Source organism: Ammospiza caudacuta, chromosome 3 (assembly GCF_027887145.1).
Source record: "Ammospiza caudacuta isolate bAmmCau1 chromosome 3, bAmmCau1.pri, whole genome shotgun sequence".
Classification (NCBI taxonomy): domain Eukaryota; kingdom Metazoa; phylum Chordata; class Aves; order Passeriformes; family Passerellidae; genus Ammospiza; species Ammospiza caudacuta.
Genome location: NC_080595.1, coordinates 64,817,455 through 64,836,620, shown reverse-complemented (window position 1 = coordinate 64,836,620; position 19,166 = coordinate 64,817,455). Strand labels below are relative to the sequence as shown.

Sequence of the window (19,166 nt, the reverse complement as noted above, 5' to 3'; positions counted from 1 at the left end):
CTATATAATATTAAGTTCCAGTTTTTTCTTCTTCCTTTCTTTTCCTCACACTTTTTCTTTTGTTCACCCAGTGCAGTGTACTGTAAGTTTTACCATCCCACACGTAACATGTTCTTGGCTCCTACCCTCCATTGACAAATAAAAATTGAGACACGTGTTTCCCGTATCCATGTCTGTTAATGGCAAATAGATGTCCTGGAAAAGCAAAAGAGCTTTCAGAGCTCCTCAAACACTGCAAATTATCCATCAATATTATTTCTTTGCCTTAATAAATGTGCTCTGGCCTAACACAAGTCCCTCTGGAGTACTGTCTGCAAATGAGATTGACTTTATTGGATGAAAGACAAATATTCTGAAATTCCTATATTCTGCATACAAAAGTATTTGTAGGGAAAGAATTGTATGTTTTCATGACTAATTCTGCCAAGAAGAGAATATTCACCATATGACTTTCTGTTGAGTCCCAACTAAACTTTCCCATCGATCAGAGAATTTCAAGCACTTTCAGAGAATATGTTTTGATCAGTTTGAAGATAATAAAAGAACTCATCAAAATTATGAACAAGAAAGACACCTTAGAAATCTGGGTATTATGCAAGCTAATAGATAGATTACATTGGTTACACAGCTGCATTATTGTAAGCAAATAAATACATTTCAATTGTTTCTCGTTCTTATATTGAAATTTTGCACGCTGGTGGTGTTTCGATGTTCAGAAGACAGAAGCAGTATTAACTTAACTGTTTCCCATTCTGTGCCAATACAAACCAAACAAAGTTCCTATTCCTGACAGGCAAAATTTCAAGCATTAGACATGAAGACATGGGAGGGTGAATGTAGAATAGCATGTTTCTTTTTCACTGTGGAACGTAGCAGTTGTCACCTTGCACAGTCTGAAAGCAGGATATAGTTATGAGAGGAAGAGGGATAACTTTAGTCAAAATTTAAAAGACTACAGCCCCCTGGAGGTAAGGTAGCTTGTCAGCTAATGGTTTAAGCTCTAAGGAGAATAGAGACACTATGCTATGATTCTTTTTAAGTTTACAGCAGAAATAAGAGAGAGAGAAATGCCTTTGAGGTAAGGAGCTGAATTCTAGACAGAGACTGGTGAACAGAAGGGAACTAAGGGAACAAGATTTGTTGCTAAGGAATTTTAATGAGGAAGTGCATAAGTTTTGGGTACATAAAATAATAACTTCTATACTGTGTGACATGCATGTGAGTATAAAACTGCAGGTTCCATTAAATAGCCTAAAGAACTGAGACTCAGCTCATTTCTGTTGTTTGTACTAGTTCTTCCACCTCTTATATGTCCACATAATGCTTCCAAACACAATAATCAGATAATGTCTGAAGAGGCCTTCAATTGGCTGTGGTGTGAGGAGGGACTCCAAGCAGGATGAGTGCATTTCAGGGGAGCCACAATAAAACAAAAATACTCATGTTCAACACTAATTTTACTAATAATTTGTTGTGTTGATAAATGTGTAGTAATGGCTGTACATCTACTTATTCAAATGAATAGGATATCCCTATACACTCCAAACTCCAAAGATAAATTCTCTTCCCAAGGCAATGGAGGTACACACCACTTCAGTAATTCCTCAGAGTACTATTTTTAAGCAAATATTTTTCTGATTAAAAAAAAAAAAAACCTAGAATTTTAAATATTTCTGGTATTGACTACTTTTACTTAATCAAATTTAAGTCCTAAGCATGGCTATGTGGGAAAGTAAGATATTCCTATCACAGTCCATTCCACAAGTCACATCCTCTCACTCATATAAAGCTCAGTGGCATTTAAAACAAGATGGCTGGAGCATGTGAGCCCGGGAGACGTCCCAGTACACAGTACACAGTTCACTCATGTAACTGTGAGGGATGGGGTGTCCTGTGTGAAGGTCACTAGTGTGGTTATGGTTAATGACCTTACTCCATGGCAGGTCACAGGACTTCTGAAACCTCAAAATGAGCACGAAGCTAATTACTGCATCCCTGTGTTTACATACTGCATATGCCAATGGGCCCTAGCTCTGGCCTTTGCGAGCCTGAGTTACTATAATTGAGGAATCTGTCTTGTGAAGAGTTTGGTTGTTTATTTTCCATTTGTTGCTGCCAAGAGGGCTTCTCATTTCCTTTCCTTGCAAGGGTTTTGACTCTTTAACTTTAACACATTTCCAGCCTCCAATAGTAGGGCTGCTGAGACCGGGAATCCACTAGCTGCAGCACGAAGGGAAATGGCATCCTGGGGATACCCCAAGTGAGGCAGAGCACAGTCAGCACCCAGCTGCCACTGCCACTGGCCAGAAAACATGGACACAACCTGGAAAAGAGATCTGGGGAGCAGGCTTCAGAGGCAAAAATAAGGCCAAAATGAGTCAAAATGATTTGTGAATCCAAAATAGCTAATAGAATAGCAGAGGATATACTGACTAGAAATCAAGGGCTGAAAAGGCTGGAAAAAACTATTTGTAACGCTGTAGCATTTTCAAGATTTGATCATAAGCTGTTTTGAAAGTTTTGCCAAGTTACTACCTGCAAACAGAGACATTGAAATCTGAACTAATTAGTAGTAATGTTTAATTTCATGACAAGTTATTTTGTTTGTGCTACTGTGAACATTAGATTCTCATCAAACCTCCCAGTTCTGACAGACACACATGAACCACACAAGCAGGTAGTACACCCATGCTGTGTGCCCCTGTATTAATGGTACTACACATGAATGCACACCCTCTGTGCACGTGCACCATGCCAAGGTTGTGATCTCTGAATAATTTGCATCCTGATGTACAGTCAGGTGAACATGGCTGTGCCCTCAGATATCAAAATTAGTTTAAGCCCCGCAGGGTGCTGGGCTGACACTGTCTCTGTGCTCCTTGGAAGATGTTCTTCTTTCCTGCTACTAGCTCCTCTCTTGCTACCCTCTGCTTCCTCTCTGTCCTGGGGACCCTGGGAGCACTGGGGAGGTGACTCAGATGCCCTGAGGTCCTCTGCAGCATGCTATAAAAAATGCGCTGGACATGCTGTTGATAAAAAGCATCAACCTCATATTAAAAGGAATAGTGTCAAAGCTGAGACAGAACTATGTGGTCAATTGTTCTTGTAAGGGAACTGAATCAGAAAAAAGTTGATTGCATTCTTTTATTAAAATGTGAACAATGTGAGAGCTGTCCTCCTCAGATCACTAAACCAAATAAGGGATAGAAATCAGCTCTTTTTCTCTTCTAATCTTCCCTTTTGGTGCCTCCTTGTGCTCCAGAATTGGCTAGCTAACTATATTTTAGATGCCTGAGCTTTGTAGGAAAATCTGAAGAGTATACAAGCCCCTTAAGAACCCATCCTACTCTCCTTTGCAAAGTATCCATCAGGTATTCATTCAGCACTAAATTTCTAGCACCTACCTAAACTCTTCCCTCTTGAATAAAAATGTTTGGGATTGAAAGCTCCAGCTTCAGAAAGGGAAACCCACAACTGTGTCTATTCCATGAAAGAAAAGAAGGCAGAGGTCTGCTCCGTGCCCACAAAGTCCAGGTCCACCTTCTGGCTTGCCACCAGACCAGCTGGGGCTATTCCCTCCACAGCAGATATGACTGGGGAAGAGGGCAGGTCAAACAGAGTCCTTAAACAAACTCCCAGTTATGTTTTGCAGACAGGCAGGAGTCTGCCTAGTCTCTGATCTTCCTCCCTGGCACAGCTGGGAGCAAATGTGGGACAACTTATTCATGGCACCTTCACCTTCAGTGGCTTCCCATCGTTTCAGGGAGAGGCACACAGGAAACTGGGAGCACTCTCCCCTCTCTGCAGGGCTGCAGGGCAGAGGCAATGTGCAAAAGAGCAGCATGCCATTCTCTCCTACGCCTCATCCCTTCCTTCCTCTGCCAGAGCATCCTCGCATACCATGCTGGCCTTCTATCACAGCTCACAGTTAGTGCTGCTGAAGTCCTTCCCCTAACTCCTGGTGATGCAAGGAGCACTTTCTGAGGAAGGGACACGTTTGTCACTGCTGGAAAAGGAAATGAGGCTCTTCTAGGATGTGTGCCACAGTGGGACACCATCACAACTTCTTTCTGTTGATGCAGAGCCCACATCAAGCTGTTTTCTCACTTTTGGACAATCTTGCTACAAAGTAAATGTGAAGGGACGTGGCTGCTGGGAGCAGGCTGTCACCGCCTGGAGACCTAAACCTTTCACTGTTTTGACCTGAGTGTCCTGGAAAGAGGAACAAATGCAAGAGAGAAGTTTGATAGGGCATCTATCAAATTTAGTCCAAGAATGCAAAACATTTGGGATATGTGAGCTACAGAGTAAATCAGGCTGTGGATGTTTCAAGTCTAATGGTGACACATCCAGCACTGTTTAATCAGCTAAATCCTGGGCTATGGAACACTTCCATGTATAGCAATGCTGTTATAACACTGCAGTCATGGGCAGCATGGCACTCATTCATTATTGTGTTACAGCTGCCCTCATTTTAAAGGGCCTGATCCAAGACCCACTGAAATCCCATTGACTTCAGAGTACTGTGGATCTAACCATAAAGCAGGGATTTTCAGCATTCCTCTGTAACAAAGTGAAAACAAAGGAGCACTTTTTTGGCCGCTGCTTCTCCTCATCTCTCTGGATATTTGCCTTTTCTTCCCCACCCAGGCAGCTCTGTTTGTTTTTCCCCACCCAGATCTCTGCATCTCCAGCCTCATTGTCTCTTCTCAGCTCCCTCTCCCAGCCAGCTCTGACACCTGATGTAGCCTTTGGTCTGCTTAGGCTGCCACCTCCCAGCTCTCTTTCACCTTCATAACTTTGAAAAGGGTATGAAGTTAAACACTTGCTGCCATTACCTTTTGTTATAAAGGTCCAAGGAAGCTCAGAACATCCCCAATTACATGGTAACAGCCAGTGTTATTCTCAGAGATCCTAAAGATTGGGAGAGAGGTTGTGGGAATCTCTATGGAAGATTTTTAAGGAGGTTAGACAAATAATCATCAGAGCCAGCCTAAGTATAGCAGCTCAGATAAATAGATTAGTAAGAGACTAGATAATTTTTTGATAAGCATTTATAAAATGGTGACAAAATCTCCACAAAATTTTCTTGCCTGTTGCTTTCTGCAAAATTCCCACAAAAAGACAGCACACTGCCTATTTACAGAGCACAAATCCAAGTATCCCTGTCCACTGACATCAGTATGAGGCCTCCTGCTGTCATTTACCAAGCTCAGACTTTTATTTGGGCCTGAATCAAAGAACTGAAATCAACTTTTCATCATTTTTGTCCAGTTTAGTCACTTGCATTGCCGAGATATCTGTTCATGTTTCTCTTTGCATTCACCAGCTTTGAATAATTGTTACAGGAAGAGTAGAGGGCTGGATTTTCTTGCTAATTTACGAGAGATATAAGGTAGCAACTCTCTGCCAACGAAAATGTGTCATTTTTAAGAGCAGATGAAGATATGGTCCATGAGGGGCATATTGCTGTATGATTAGGCCTGAAAAAAAATGACAGATGCAAACAAAAATTCTTTTCCAGTAATTTTTGTTGAAGCAATTCTGCAGTGACAAATTATTGGAAGAAAAAAACCAACATTCTTCATTTAAAAATGTGGTGGCCGTGCAAGATTCAGAAAAAGCATTTTCTAAATCTTCTGTTCTTAGTTTCTTGAAATTCAAAATGGTAGCAAAAAAATTAACTGGTGTTCCATGACAGAAACATATACAGCTAACATTAAGGTCAGAATTTGACAATTAACTGTGGGGATTTTCTATTGTTCTTTTGTTTTACAAGCAAAATGACCCAGTAATGAAATTTCTCAATTCTAATCTAATCCTCCCCAATATCTACAGCAAACAGTAGCCCCAGTGTAAAGATTTACAGCTACAGTTATGTCTCTGCTTTGTTCTTGAGCATGTATTTACTTCTGCCCATTTGCTTTCTGAATTTCTCTCTCATTTGTCATGTGAAGAACTCCATTTAAAAGGAAAACAGGCTTCAGACATGAAACACAGCTACATTCCTGAAACATGAGATGAACAACCTTTAATTCATGCAACCTTTCATTTACAGTAATGTTTAATGGATGGGCTGGTTTCATTATGGACAATGCCTCTCCCTGTCATTAGCCTGCAGAAAGGGCTAAAACTCTTAAGCATTTAAAGTAGCTCCATTTCAGGCTCTGTATTCCCTCCTCCCCTCCCTCCCCCACTCCCCATCACCCCTTGTGACTGCCCTTTTTCTAAGTGCACAATCTAAATGCTACACTCTGCAAATTGCACTTCTTGCTGGCTTCGAGCGTCGAAGAATCCTTCTGAGCACTTTTTATACAAACCCTCACAAGGTCAGAGTTGGAAAAATCTCAGCTGGTGGACTTGGATCCCATGAGCTAGTGACCATTTATAATTAATATTAATGAATGGCAGATGACAGATGTTTATTGCCTAAGCAGAAACGTGCATTGCTAAACCAGAAGTATTTAGTTTAAATCCAGAGGAACTGACTTTATTTCTTGTATGGATGTGGGCTGGTGGTGGGGAATTCCAGTGGGTGATCCAGCCCTTGCTACCTTTAAGCATGAGCATGGAAAAAATAATTCTTTAGAAAAGAATCCTGAGCCCTCTATTTGAAGTACAACATTTGGTCCTTCAGTAAGGAGAAGTCTCTGTGCACTTTAGCAGCTCTGATTTGCAGCAGTAGTGGCTTTTATCCATAGAGTCTAAAGCACCAAAATTAAGGAACTCTTACCTCTGCTTTACACTTGTGGAACCTGAGAAAGTAATTTAAATATAGTATTATAAAGAAAAAAAAGTCTTTGTCACTGAGAAAAAGGATTGCATTCCCAGACACAGTATATTTTTTGTTGCTGGATTTTTTTTTCCATAGTGGTCTTAAATTAAACTAAAGCTATGATGCATAAATCTTTCAAGTTTAAATGTGACACAATGGAAGATGTAACATGGAGATGGAAGAGTCTTGTCTCTGTGAATACTTAAGGCTGATGGAATCTCTGGTTTTGATCTGAAAGAAACTCTTACAGCACATAAATTAACTTCCTGGACATAGAGACATCTTGGGTAACATTTTCAAAAGTAAAACAACAATTTCAAGTAACTTCTTAAAATTTCTGGTTGAGGTTGGAGTAAGAGTCTATTTGTTCTGAATCCCTTGGACAAAGCATCCAGCTCCTTATAGTATCTTGCTACAGTATGTGTGCACCAATATTTGCTGTTTTCTTGATCCTGGGATTTTTACACTATCTGTAAGCTGTTTCTGAGTATGCCATTCCAGACCCTTGCAAACTATTATTTGGTTTGGTGGCTGCAGGTTGGTCTCAGGTCTTATAAAAGAGTGCCAAATGAGTTGCTAACAAAAGCAGGTAGTGCTTAAATCTGTAGAAATAGTGAGCAATTTCTGCTTTTGGCTGAAGCAGAATTTCTTGGAGTAGGCAAGAAAATGATTAATTACTCAGTTTGAAAGAGAATCGTGAACATATTTGGTGACTACTGTACAGTGGGCTTCCTCACCTGGAGGCAGGAAGCCACTGGAGAGAGAGGCTGCTGACCCCCACAGTCCCAATTTTCCCCAGAGAGGCTAGAGAGGATCCTGACTTTGTGCAATACATCGTTGTACCGAAAATATCATTTGCTGAACTTTTGCATCAGGCTCCTTAGAACCTTTCTTGCATTCCAGCAGTTCAGCTCCCGTAGCCAGCCCTGCTGTACCGGCTGCACACACACCACAGCAACACCGAGGGGTGTTACCATTTTACCAGCACTGCTGTAACACTCCCAAGGCACCTGCCAAGCTGAAAAATAAAACATGCAAGTTGTGCTGAATGGCCATTGTGCACTGCTGGCAGGATCTGTGTGAGACAGGACACGGGGCATATCTCCTTGGGGAGCTGGATCAGGGGTTCCAGACCTTCCTTAGCACCTTGGGGTGCTCTGTCATGAGAGGCTGCATCTCCTCCAGCCTTTGGGCCACAGGGACTTGCCTGCATCGATCTCAAGAGCATGGCAGTCAGTTTGTGAAGTATCCTAAGTGAAGTGGGCTCCAGTGATGCACTGTCACATGGCAAAATCATTCTTCACATTGCACTTCCAGCTACTCATAAAGCTGGCTGCTCACTTCAGTGTGCAAAGCTGTGTTACTACAAAAAGCCCTAAATGCAAAGTTCATCCTCAGAGGAATTTAAAAAGAATAAACTTATCACATCCTTGGGGAAGGAAAAAAAATAAAAGAAGGTAAGACAGCTTGGATAAAATTCACATGGACAACTCCTATCTGTGATTCATGTTAAATTGAAGAATTACGAGCAACGTTAAAATATTTGCATTCAAGTTTCTTTTGTGCATATCCACCACAAACCCCACTTAGAAATACTTTTTTAATACTTTATAGGTGTTGATTTTCCAAAGAAATGGAAAATACCAGATTACCAGAGTCATCACATTTCCCAGAAACTTGCTGATTTCAATGAAGTTCCAGTTGAAAGTAGGCAGTTTTTTGAAACAACGTTGCCTTTGTGTTAGGTTTCTGCCTAGTATCCTTTCAGCTTGTCCATTGGGTTGGCCTCTGGCAGCCCACCTGGCACGCTGACAAAGACTCAGCAGCCTGAAAACCTGAGATCCCTTTGGCAACTTAGTCCAAGATTCCTAGGCTTCATTGGGCTAAACTCTGAATCTTTCTGGCATATAAATTCCCTGAGCCTTTTTCAGAGGCAGCCCAGGAGTCCTGGTGATCCCAATGTCCTTTTCCATAAGCTTCTCTCCACCTGGTAAACTGCCAGGTGTTCTCTCAATAGGTAAGAAAAATCCTTCAGAAACACATGGAGATGGCCAAAGTCAAATCTCATATCACCCTTTTAGACAGGGAACTTTTGGAGTCTCAGATCCACATGAAATTTAGTGACTGACCTGTCACTTTAATCAATGTGAAAATGTATTTGGAAATATTGGCACTACTTAGAGAGGGGAGGATCAATGCTTTGGCCAGCTGAAACAGTACACACACACTGGAGACACAAAACAGAAAGAGACAGTCAATTTTCAACACCTTGACTTGAAAAGTATCCTTGAAAACAAATTCTCCCTTCAGTTACACCAAACACCAACCTTGGTGACCTCTGTGTGTTTGAGCAAGTACAACACAGAGGTCAGAATTGGGCCTCTGGTGAATTTTGGTAAAAACAGCCTGCTTCTGTGCTGATGGATTTGCTGAGAGGATCCATCAGGAGCTGCTGTCCCCCTGTATGTTATGTTACCTGCTGCTGACAGGCTGATCCAGCTGTTCAGCTGGACTGGAGTGCACAGGGACTCCTGTCTACCTGTCAGCACAGGTGTCACCCCAGGTAGAAATGCAAACAAATAATGCTCAGAGTGGAGGGGACAAGTGAACCATTCCAAGAGAGGCCAGAGGGCATCCTGTTGACTCCTCATCTTCCTTTACCTTCCTGGCACATCAGAAAACTTAAGAAAATGTAAGGAGGGGACTCCAGGAGGAGGGTATAGGTGCACCTATACAGCAAATGAAATGGTGGAAGATGCCCAGGCTCCCTGGTTCTGGTGTATAGTACCAGCGCAGGAACTGCTGGCTTGATTCAAGTGTTGGAGTCAGCACTTGCGAAATGCCTCCAGGATCTGTACACAATCACCAGTATAGCCCAACTCTGAGCCAAGGCTGATAATGGAAAAAGGCATTCATTGGGATGCACCCAGATATTGGAGTCATATAAGTATCATCTAAATTATTGGGTTCCATTGAGGCAATCAGTTTAAGTAAAGCCAAGGAAAACATCTTTTCTCACTCATCCCTCCCTTCAGAGCACACTGAGCACAAATTTGAGAAGTAAAGAAATAAGTTTCTTTGGGGGTTTTCTCCATTTTGCTATTGTACTAGAAAGAGTTTAAATGCCTGCTGAGGCACTAGCATCTGTCTCTTATCATGTATAACTTTTCTTGATTATTTCTAGAGCAGCAGACTAAACATGCAACTCTGACATAATGCAGCATCACATTTTTATTTCTGGTTTGTTCAAAAGACTGCACCAGCTGAAATAAGTCTCTAAAAAAGACCATATTTATGACCTCAATCCAAGCTAATGGGAGGGCTTGGATTATTGGTGACTAAAAGGAAAACAGGCTATTAGAGATTTTTCTCATATCCTGATGCTCTAACAACAGGGTAAGGGCTTTTACTACTAATCACTATTATTCCCAATATTTGTTCTAGTTCCTGATTCTCCAAGTCTTCAAAGAGGCCCATCAAGTGGATTTGGACACTCATGGACCTTTCCCCCTCTTTTAGGAGAATTGTAAAAACCCAATCCCATTCAGAAGTCACTATTAGAAGTCTCAAAAGAAGAAAATGCCAGTTTCCTTAATACCAGCATGGTCTAGGTAATTTCCTGTCCTAAGGAATGGAGAGTGATTTTCTGCTCTGCTAAACTGCCATTACTTCCCTGTCTTTGGAAGGTGTGTTCAGACTTTATAAGCTGTGGGTTCTTATAAGATGAAAACTGTAATGTAATTACAAAATTGGTGTTGTTAGCACGTTAATCCCGATTAAAACAAGGCTGCTAGCAAATTCCCTTAGTCCCAACAGACAAGCATGAAGGGAATAAATCCCCACAAGCATTTGTTTGAAAAGGTGGCAGTAAATGTCTCCACAAACAGCAAACAGAACTCATTATAGGAATCCTCCTTCTCTGGCTGCTTCTTTGACTGGAGGATATTCTATTTTCAGGCACTGGCAATATCTTTTCTATGGTACTGGAAGGGCACATCCAACCAGTTTCTATTGCAAGAGGTCATCACAAGCCAGGGACTTTTCATAAACCTTGCTTATGAGCTCATGAGTGTGGAAGTGTCATTTCTCACCATCCACGGAAGAAATTATATCTCCTGACTTCCCATATACCTAACAGGAAACAACCTTCTCCTTATCTCATAGAGCAGTGAAAAACCCGACATCTCCTGTCTTGGTGTAAATAACTGGGTCAGTCTCGTCCCATTCCTCTCTGCCTGCTTCATGCCAATGGCTGTGGTGCAGGCCCCAGCTATTTCTGTATTTGGAAACAACATTCTCATTCCTGCTAATGTGCCTCCTTCAGCACTGCTCTTGCAAGGACAAGCTAGCACGCACAATGTAAATAAGAACATTTTTCAAGTGAATGCAATCTAGTAGCCCAGATCCTATTTTCAGAGGCAAACAAACCTTAAGGATCCTCATACAAAGACATCTAAAGTCTACATCTAGAGAAGTATTTCCACTCTTCAGAGGAGATAGGACACGTAAGAACAAGTTAGTCACCAAGTCCCATAATACAGTTGCTCAACCATAAGTATCAATAGCTTTTGAGTTATAGCATCATCATAGAATCACAGGATGGTTTGGACTAGAATGGGCCTTAAAGATAATCTAATTCCAATCCCCTGCCATAGGCAGGGACATTTTCCACTAGACCAATCTCTATCCAACCTGGTCTTGAACATTTCCAGGAATGGGGCAGCTACAGCTTCTCTGGGCACCCAGTTCTAGAATATCTTCCTCAGATTTAATGAAAACCTATTGTTTTTAATTTTAAAGACATTCTTCCTTCTCCTGTCACTACCTGCCTTTGTCAAAAGCCCCTTTCCATTTTTCTTCTAGGCTCCCTTTAGGTACTAGAAGGCCACAATTAGGTCACACCAAAGCCATCTCTTTTCCAGGCTGAAGAATCCCAATTTTCTCAGTCTTTTCTCATAGGAGAGGGGCTTCATCCCTCTAATCATCCTGGTGTCCCTCCCCTGGACTTGCTCTAAAAAGTCAGTGTCCTTCCTGTGCCTGGGACCCCAGGGCTGGATGCAGTGTTCCAGGCAGGGTCTTACAAGAAAGGAAGGGCAGAATCCCCTCCCTCACCCTGCTGGCCACGTTGCTTTGGAATCCAGCATACCATTGGCTTTCTGAGCTGCAGGAGCATATTGCTGGGTTATGCCCAGCCTCATCCATCAGCATTCCCAAGTCCTTCTCAGCAGGGCTGCTCTCCATCTATTCACTGCCCAGCTTGTACTGGCACTGCGAGTTGTGCCAACACAGGTGCAGCACCTTGAACTTGGTCTTGCTAAACCTCATGAGATTCCCCAGGGCTTTTGTGCTTGTCCAGGCATCTTGGATTATCAAAGATCACTACATAGAACTATGGATGTTACACATGCCTTAAGCTCTGTATCCATCTAGACTGGTATGGAAACCAGGTAGGCTACCATCATGCATCTCAACAGCAGGAGAACCAAGGTTTGGCTAAGTTACTTGCTCCTTGAATGTCTTTGTAGACCTTAGCTCTGTTAATTTTTTTACCTATATTCTCTTCAGCATTTTGGAACAACTGCAGCAGTAAAGCAGGCCAGGCAATGCACTAAGTCATGTAGCATCTAGATTGTTCTGAAGTTGTTGACCCTCACACTCTGGTTACTCAGAAATCTAGTGATTATAAAATAGGGCCACAATAGGTAAGGAAAAAAAGAAAAGAAAAAAAAAGACTGCTGTGAAAAAAGTTATGCAGTTATGCTGTTTAAACTTCAAAAAGACATACCAGATGAATCAGCCACTTGTGGCTTGGGAATGAAAGGAGAAAGTCCATTGCATCACTGGGCAGCCGGGGGTTTGGAGGGATGTTGTCTTGGCAAGCAGTGTGAGTACATGCTACAGGCTATGTTCCAGAAAAAAAATGTGTCACTTTTCTTGAAAATGAGAATAATGTGCTCATTTGCATAATATGGCATGACTGTATTGTTGACAGAGCTAGAGTAAGGGAGTTCAGAGCCTGGGGCTTGCTTCTCTTCCTGGCTTCTTTGCTCAGCATGGTTTCTTTGCGTCATGCTGTTGTTGTCCAGGCCACATGATGAGGAAAGCATGACAGACTTTGAGTCTAAGAGGACTAAAAATGCCCCTGAGAAGGGTGTGGACAGGTAGGAAGGAGAACAATACAGTGTAGTGACACTTAACCTTTAGGTTCTGTCCCTGTGCCTCATGGGGTACAGAGGGATTGGGGCACTGGTACTGCAGCACCGGTGCTGACAGTGTTCCAGCAGCCAAGAAGCACCAAGAGGTCAGACAAGGCTGTGAGGGGTGTGAAAGAACACTGTGGGAAATTACAGCAGTGGCTTGTGGTCTTTAATTGCAGCTTTTCAGCTTATTACAGTGTAGTGGGGAGGATTTGTGGTCCGTGGTGACAGTCACAGTAGAAGCAGTGGGACCCTTCCAAAGAGGGGCCTGTTACATCAGTGCCTGTAATCCCAACAGGAGCAGTGCCATGACCCTCTTGCTCCTTTTGCTCTCCCATAGTAAATGTCTTCATGGGAGTGATGAAAGAAATACAATCATCACAAATATCTGAGGCCAGATTCTCATCCCTCTGGGATTTACATGAAGCCTACCCTGTAATACTCCCCCCCCATCAAAGCGAAGCGGTTTGCACAATCACATTTTGTGTCTTCCTATGGTGGTTTGGGATTTCAGCACCCAAGTCCCCTGTAATAATTTCAGTTGAATATAATCGGTGGAACTAAGTAACAATGCTTAAAATGTAAGAAATCTGTCACCTGTGGTAGTTAATCCCTGTCAGCCATGGTTTTCTAAGTAACTGTCTGTCATACTGTGCTTTTGAGCACCAAGGCCTCCCAAGTCAGGGCCAACGCATCCTCCCACTAATCCATAAAATACTGCTACAGATCTAGTGGAAATACTACATCTGAGGAGATAATGCACAGGCTTCTCTGAAATACCCTGGCTTGTTTAAATAGATGTATTCAGACATGGATTGCGTAAATACAGACTTAGGAATTTCTTTGACCCGAGGCTATAAAATATATTACCAAGAACTCAGTACCTTGAATCCGATTAGACATGTAATTATATTGTTATCCAAACTAATTTCATGTCTGCATTTAATTTAAACTACTGCACTTCTCAAAATTATAGCAAGTCACTAGATTTTCATCAATATATGAATTTGCTATTATTAGAAGCAGCAAGGTATCTCCTGTGTACCAGAAAACTCACAGTGCCTGCAGATCAATTCTTCCAGTACAGTTGTCTGTACAAAGCTTTAGTTCCAACATAAAAGCTACTTTAACACCAATCAATTACTATATTGTAATATATATTGCAAGTATTATACATTCGTAACACAATAGTTATTAATGTATTACATTCGTAATATGATAGTGCAATAATATCAGAGATTAGATTCTCACGAATACTTCACTGATATATATTTTCTCTTCATAAGCAAAACACTGTATTGGAAAATATTTCATCTCCTGTCTAAAAATACTTCGCCTATTTTGTTATTTTATTTTTCATTTTGAAGGGTTGTGTTGAATCTATAAGAAGAAATAAACGTTAGTAACGTTAGTGCATCATAGCATGAATTCCGTGACTCATCGGGAAAGTTCACCCGCAGGCAAGATAAAGCCAAGACAGGCGGTAGAGCGGCAGGAAGGGCACGGGCGGGAGCTTTGGGACACGACCGGAGGGAACAGGGAAGGAGGGAACAGGGAAGGAGGGAACAGGGAAGGGAACCTGCGGGAGCCGCCCCCGCCCCGCCTGGCGCGGAGCCGCGGCGCCCCCGCGCGGGCGGCACGGGCACTGCAGCACTGCCCGGGGAACCGGCAGCGACCGCACCGAGAGAGAGAGCGAGAGAGCGAGAGAGGGAAACTCGTGTGCGTAAAGTGTTACAGGCTGCAGCCCGGGAGAACGTTCTAACAAGAACATTCTTCGTAAATGGAATTGAAATTCCAGGAGAATCTATTCCTCCAGGTCGTGTTGTTGCATCGTTTACTTCTTCACTGAGTTCCAACATAGTTTTAATAATGGCCTTGCCTTCTTCTTCAAAGGAGAAGTAGGTCATGGAAATATAGAATGGTTTGGGTTGGAAGGGGCCTTAAACGTCATTAGTTCCAGCACCCCTGCCCTGGGCAGGAACACCTTCCACAAGACCAGTTTGCTCCAAGCCCCATCCAAACTGGCCACGAACACTTCCAGGATGGGGCAGCCACAGCTTATCTGGACAACTTGTTTCACCACCCCAAAATAAAGAATTTTCTCCTAACATCTAATCTAAAAATCTTCTCTTTTAGTTTAAAACCTCTCCCCCTTGTCCTATCACTATCTGTCCATATAAAGAATAATTCTCCATCTTTTTTTTATACACTCTCTTTAAGTACTGAAAGGCCAACTCGTATTCAGAGATGAACTTGTAAACATAATGGCCCATGTAATTTTTGCACTTTTCATTTCACAGATAGCCAAATGCCCAAATTTTCAATGAATTTTCATGATATCTGGTACCCAGTTCAATGTGCTGCTATGAAGAGAGTTTCAGCAAGTAGAAGAAAGAAGAAAAAATATTCAGGAACAAATCTCTGGGAAGAAGAGAGAAGGGATATGAGCAGGGAGGGTGATGTACGCAAAAATATATCCCAATGCTCGCAAAGAACTGCTGGTAGAATCTTCTCTTGGGTCTAAACTGAAACACAAACTGACTAGGAGTAACATTACATTGTCACACAAAAATTTTCATTTTTAAAAATAGTAGTGAAAGGAGCAAAAGGACGAGCAAAGATGACCCTTCTATGCTATATTGCTTTACCATAACAGTATAGGTCTAGAGGGCAGATCTTTTCACAAATGGCAGCAGAATGGAGGTGGTAACATTAAACCATGTACAAACTGCACAGAGGACTCCAAACTAGCTATCCTCAGAGTAGAGGAGAATTACGACTCGGTTTTAAGTATTTTCCAGAGATCAGTTTTCCTTGTCATTTGTTAAGATACCAGCTTGATTAAAACAGAAACAGTAAAACTGTGCCTAGATAAGTCTCCAGTTAGATAAAGATATCTTATTCTTAGTATATCCACACACATGTAAATACATATATCCTGGTCCATGACTGAATGGGAAACCATTATATGTCATTCCAACACACTTAAAGAACTGTGGCTGGGAAGTCACAGCTGAATGATTTTGGCTAATCACCAAGTGAGTAATGTCAAACACTGAATGTCTGGACAGTTTCCATTCAAATAACATTTCATCTTGGGCCAACAGTATTTACAAACCACTGGAATGAAATCCCATACTGTCATTTATCCATTAGTAAGAGACAGCATTACAGCTGGGTAAGATGCAGACTTACCTCTGCATGGAAGTCTCCCAGTTCTCCCAGTGGTGGTAGCTCTTTCTGAGCCTCCCACACCAGGTCTGCAGGTCTCCCCTGCTCACCTCTGGGCTTCTTAGAGGACATTTACAAATTCAGAGAGGGATTCAGCAGGTATGTGGGTGTATATTCAGGTAATCTGTAACTGGTTCCCTGAAGTTTAAGGTGTCCTTTTACATTTAAAGTTTTACTGTTCCAGTAACAACAAATGATAAAGGCAGATATTGGTCACTACTTAATGTGTGTATCCAAACTTTCCCCTGCTCTCCAGTCCTAGGCAGTGGTGGTAAAGAATGGAGAAGGTGTAAAATATTCCCATAGAGCTACACAACAAGAAGAGCATATTTTCACATCTTGATCTTGCTCCTGTCTTTCTGCATTCTCTTCACCTCTGAATCTCTATTCCTTCATCTGACCTGCACCCTGAACCTCCTTGGATGGTTATCTGTTCTCAGAACAAAGCCACTTCCCCTGCAGCTACTCCCTTATTGTGACATACTCCCACAGAACTCAGTGAGGCATCAAAAACCGCTGACTTTGGTTTTGAGGCAGGAATGGGCAAAATTGATAAAAATTTAGCACCCTCAACAGCAAGAGCTACTGCCAGGTTTGTGGAACTCCCCCCACACTGGTGTAGGAAAGCCTGGATTATCTCTGCTAAAGTTTAAAAACAAAAAATATTCTCTCTGTAACAAAGAAGGCCAGATTACTAGTATCATTATTGAGATACCATAAATGAGAGTTTAGCCAGATGTTTTTCAATACTTGTCCAGAAATTTCTCCATGTAAGAAGGCATAGGGGTCAGTATGACATTTTATCAGGAAAGTCTCCAGAGAAGTTGCCTTTGAAGATATCATTGAGATCCATCTAACTGCAGGTGAATTTCACCTGCATAGCTCAGTAGTTCCACACAGACAAAAATCTAATCTGCTTTAGGCTCGTGTGGACTTACAAGTTCAAGCCAATGTGATTCCTGCACTGGTTTGTAAAGAATCATAGAATCACAGAAATGTTTTTGTTGGAAGGGATCTTTGAAGATCACCTCTGCCATGGGTATTGGCATCTTTCACTAGATCAGGTTGCTCAGAGCCCAATCCAGCCTGACCTTGAACAGATCCAGTGATGAGGCATCCACAGCTTCTGTGGGCAGCCTTGTTCCAGTGCTGCACCACACTCAGCATAAAAAATTTCTTCCTCACGTGCAAGCACAAATGTACTCTATTATATCATCTCCACAGCCAATATACAAAGTTTTAATGTTCCTAAGGGGATGGGATCCTTTATGGGAGAGGTCTGTAGCAGCAACAAATTCCTCAACATCCCAACCTGATTTAAAGCAATAAAGTATTTGAATACCTAATTATGTGACAATGGTCTAGAGTTTGAATTGAGACACATTTCAGCCTGAAGACCATCACACACCTGTGCTGGAGCAGACACTCTGCAATGGGATTCATGTTGCAATACCAAGAATCCCTTGGGATGTGGGTGTGGTGGTCAGACATTTCCAAATACTAGTGTCCAGCTCCTAATGGGAGCTGCTAAACCAGGGCTGGTTTCATGGGTCATGGCAAAGTGAGGGACTCAGAAATTTCAATAGTCTGAGCAAATCTTCTAATGGGCCATATTTTCTTTTCAGGGAAAAAAAATAAGGAAGAAAAAAGGAAAAAATCCAACAAAGATGAAAGCAAGGAGACAAGACAGGAAGGCAAAGGGCGAGCAGCCCGAAGACAAAACCGAGAACAGAGGGAAAGCAACAACAAAACGCAGCCGAAGAAAAGGAAAGCCCCAAACAAAGAACAGGACCTGGCACCAGCTGACACTGCACAATAATGGCCCTCCATGATTGTTTAAGTCTTATGATGCTGCTATCTCTTCCAGATCGCCCTGACATGTGTTCCAACCATTCAGGCCGCAAATGGACAATGCTACCAGTTATTATTAAACTTTAAACAACATTCCAAATACTTCCTATATTCTCCAAGCAACCATAGTTTATTAAAGAGATTGACATGAGCCAAGGGAAAAAAAATCTAAAGATGGGATCCTTTAAAACTGTTATATTATATGCTTCCATGCATCTGTAAAAGGCAATTAAGAAATTTTGTATATAATAATAATAGGGTATAAAATATAGCAATATAATAATGAATGACTTTCAGATGAACAATGTTCTTTTTCTTTGTAAAATATTTTTCAAGTTATTGTTTAAGTATGAGGCAAGAGATATGTCTAAATCAAAGATGAAAATCGTATCCCTTCATATATTGTACATAATTAAGAGAAGGAGGAAAACATTTCTGAAGAGCCAGTAGGAGCCCAAGGTTTTACAACCTCTGGTGGAGCAGGATGGGATTGCCCTGTGTATTCCCGGTCCATGCTCCAGACATGGGTGAGAAACATCAGGAGAAAGCCAGCAGGGCTTCAGCTGCTGAGGGATAAGAAGCAGAAGCATCTGCAGCTTTGAAGACTGAATCCCTGAGGCAGAAGGAAACTGAGCTGAGCTCGAATAACGCTCTTATCTGTGGACAACACAATGTTTTCTGGTCTAAACAGTGGTACCGTGTGCTGTTTTATGCTTTTTATACCTATGTGTAACTTAAGTCTACATTTCAAATCTTCTGGTGAATGACAAATCGTATTTGTAGGAGACAACGTTGAGTTAATAAAAACCAGAAAAGTAGATCATGTAAGTATGTGTTTTTCACAGTGATGGTGTCTTTTTCTACTGGGGAAGGGAATAATTTCATAGCTTCACAGGCTGAAGAGGACACAACTTACACCCACACTGTGCATCTAGCAAAAGAGTATCCATGAAAATAAATTTACCAACGTATACAAATTACAAACTTCTGTCCAATTTTACTTAAATTCCTATTCTAGTTCTTCTCTCTGACACAGCAGAAGTGAAAGTCTCCATTGCTCAGTGGACAAACCAAATCCTGTGGTACCATTCAGGTTTGTTAGAGGCTAGAGC

At 41.8% G+C, this 19,166-nt stretch overlaps 1 protein-coding gene across 2 annotated transcripts in view; it reads left to right on the top strand.

The window, feature by feature from the left end:
• The window catches only part of RSPO3 (R-spondin 3), a 58,266-nt gene extending 39,479 nt beyond the window's left edge, over window positions 1-18,787 (top strand). For both annotated transcript variants that reach the window (XM_058802465.1, XM_058802466.1), the window contains exon 5: window positions 17,829-18,787. In XM_058802465.1, coding sequence (XP_058658448.1) covers window positions 17,829-18,022 — 194 coding nt within the window. In that variant the 3' untranslated portion in view covers window positions 18,023-18,787. The remainder of the gene's footprint in view (window positions 1-17,828) is intronic.
• The last annotated feature ends 379 nt before the right edge of the window (window positions 18,788-19,166 follow it).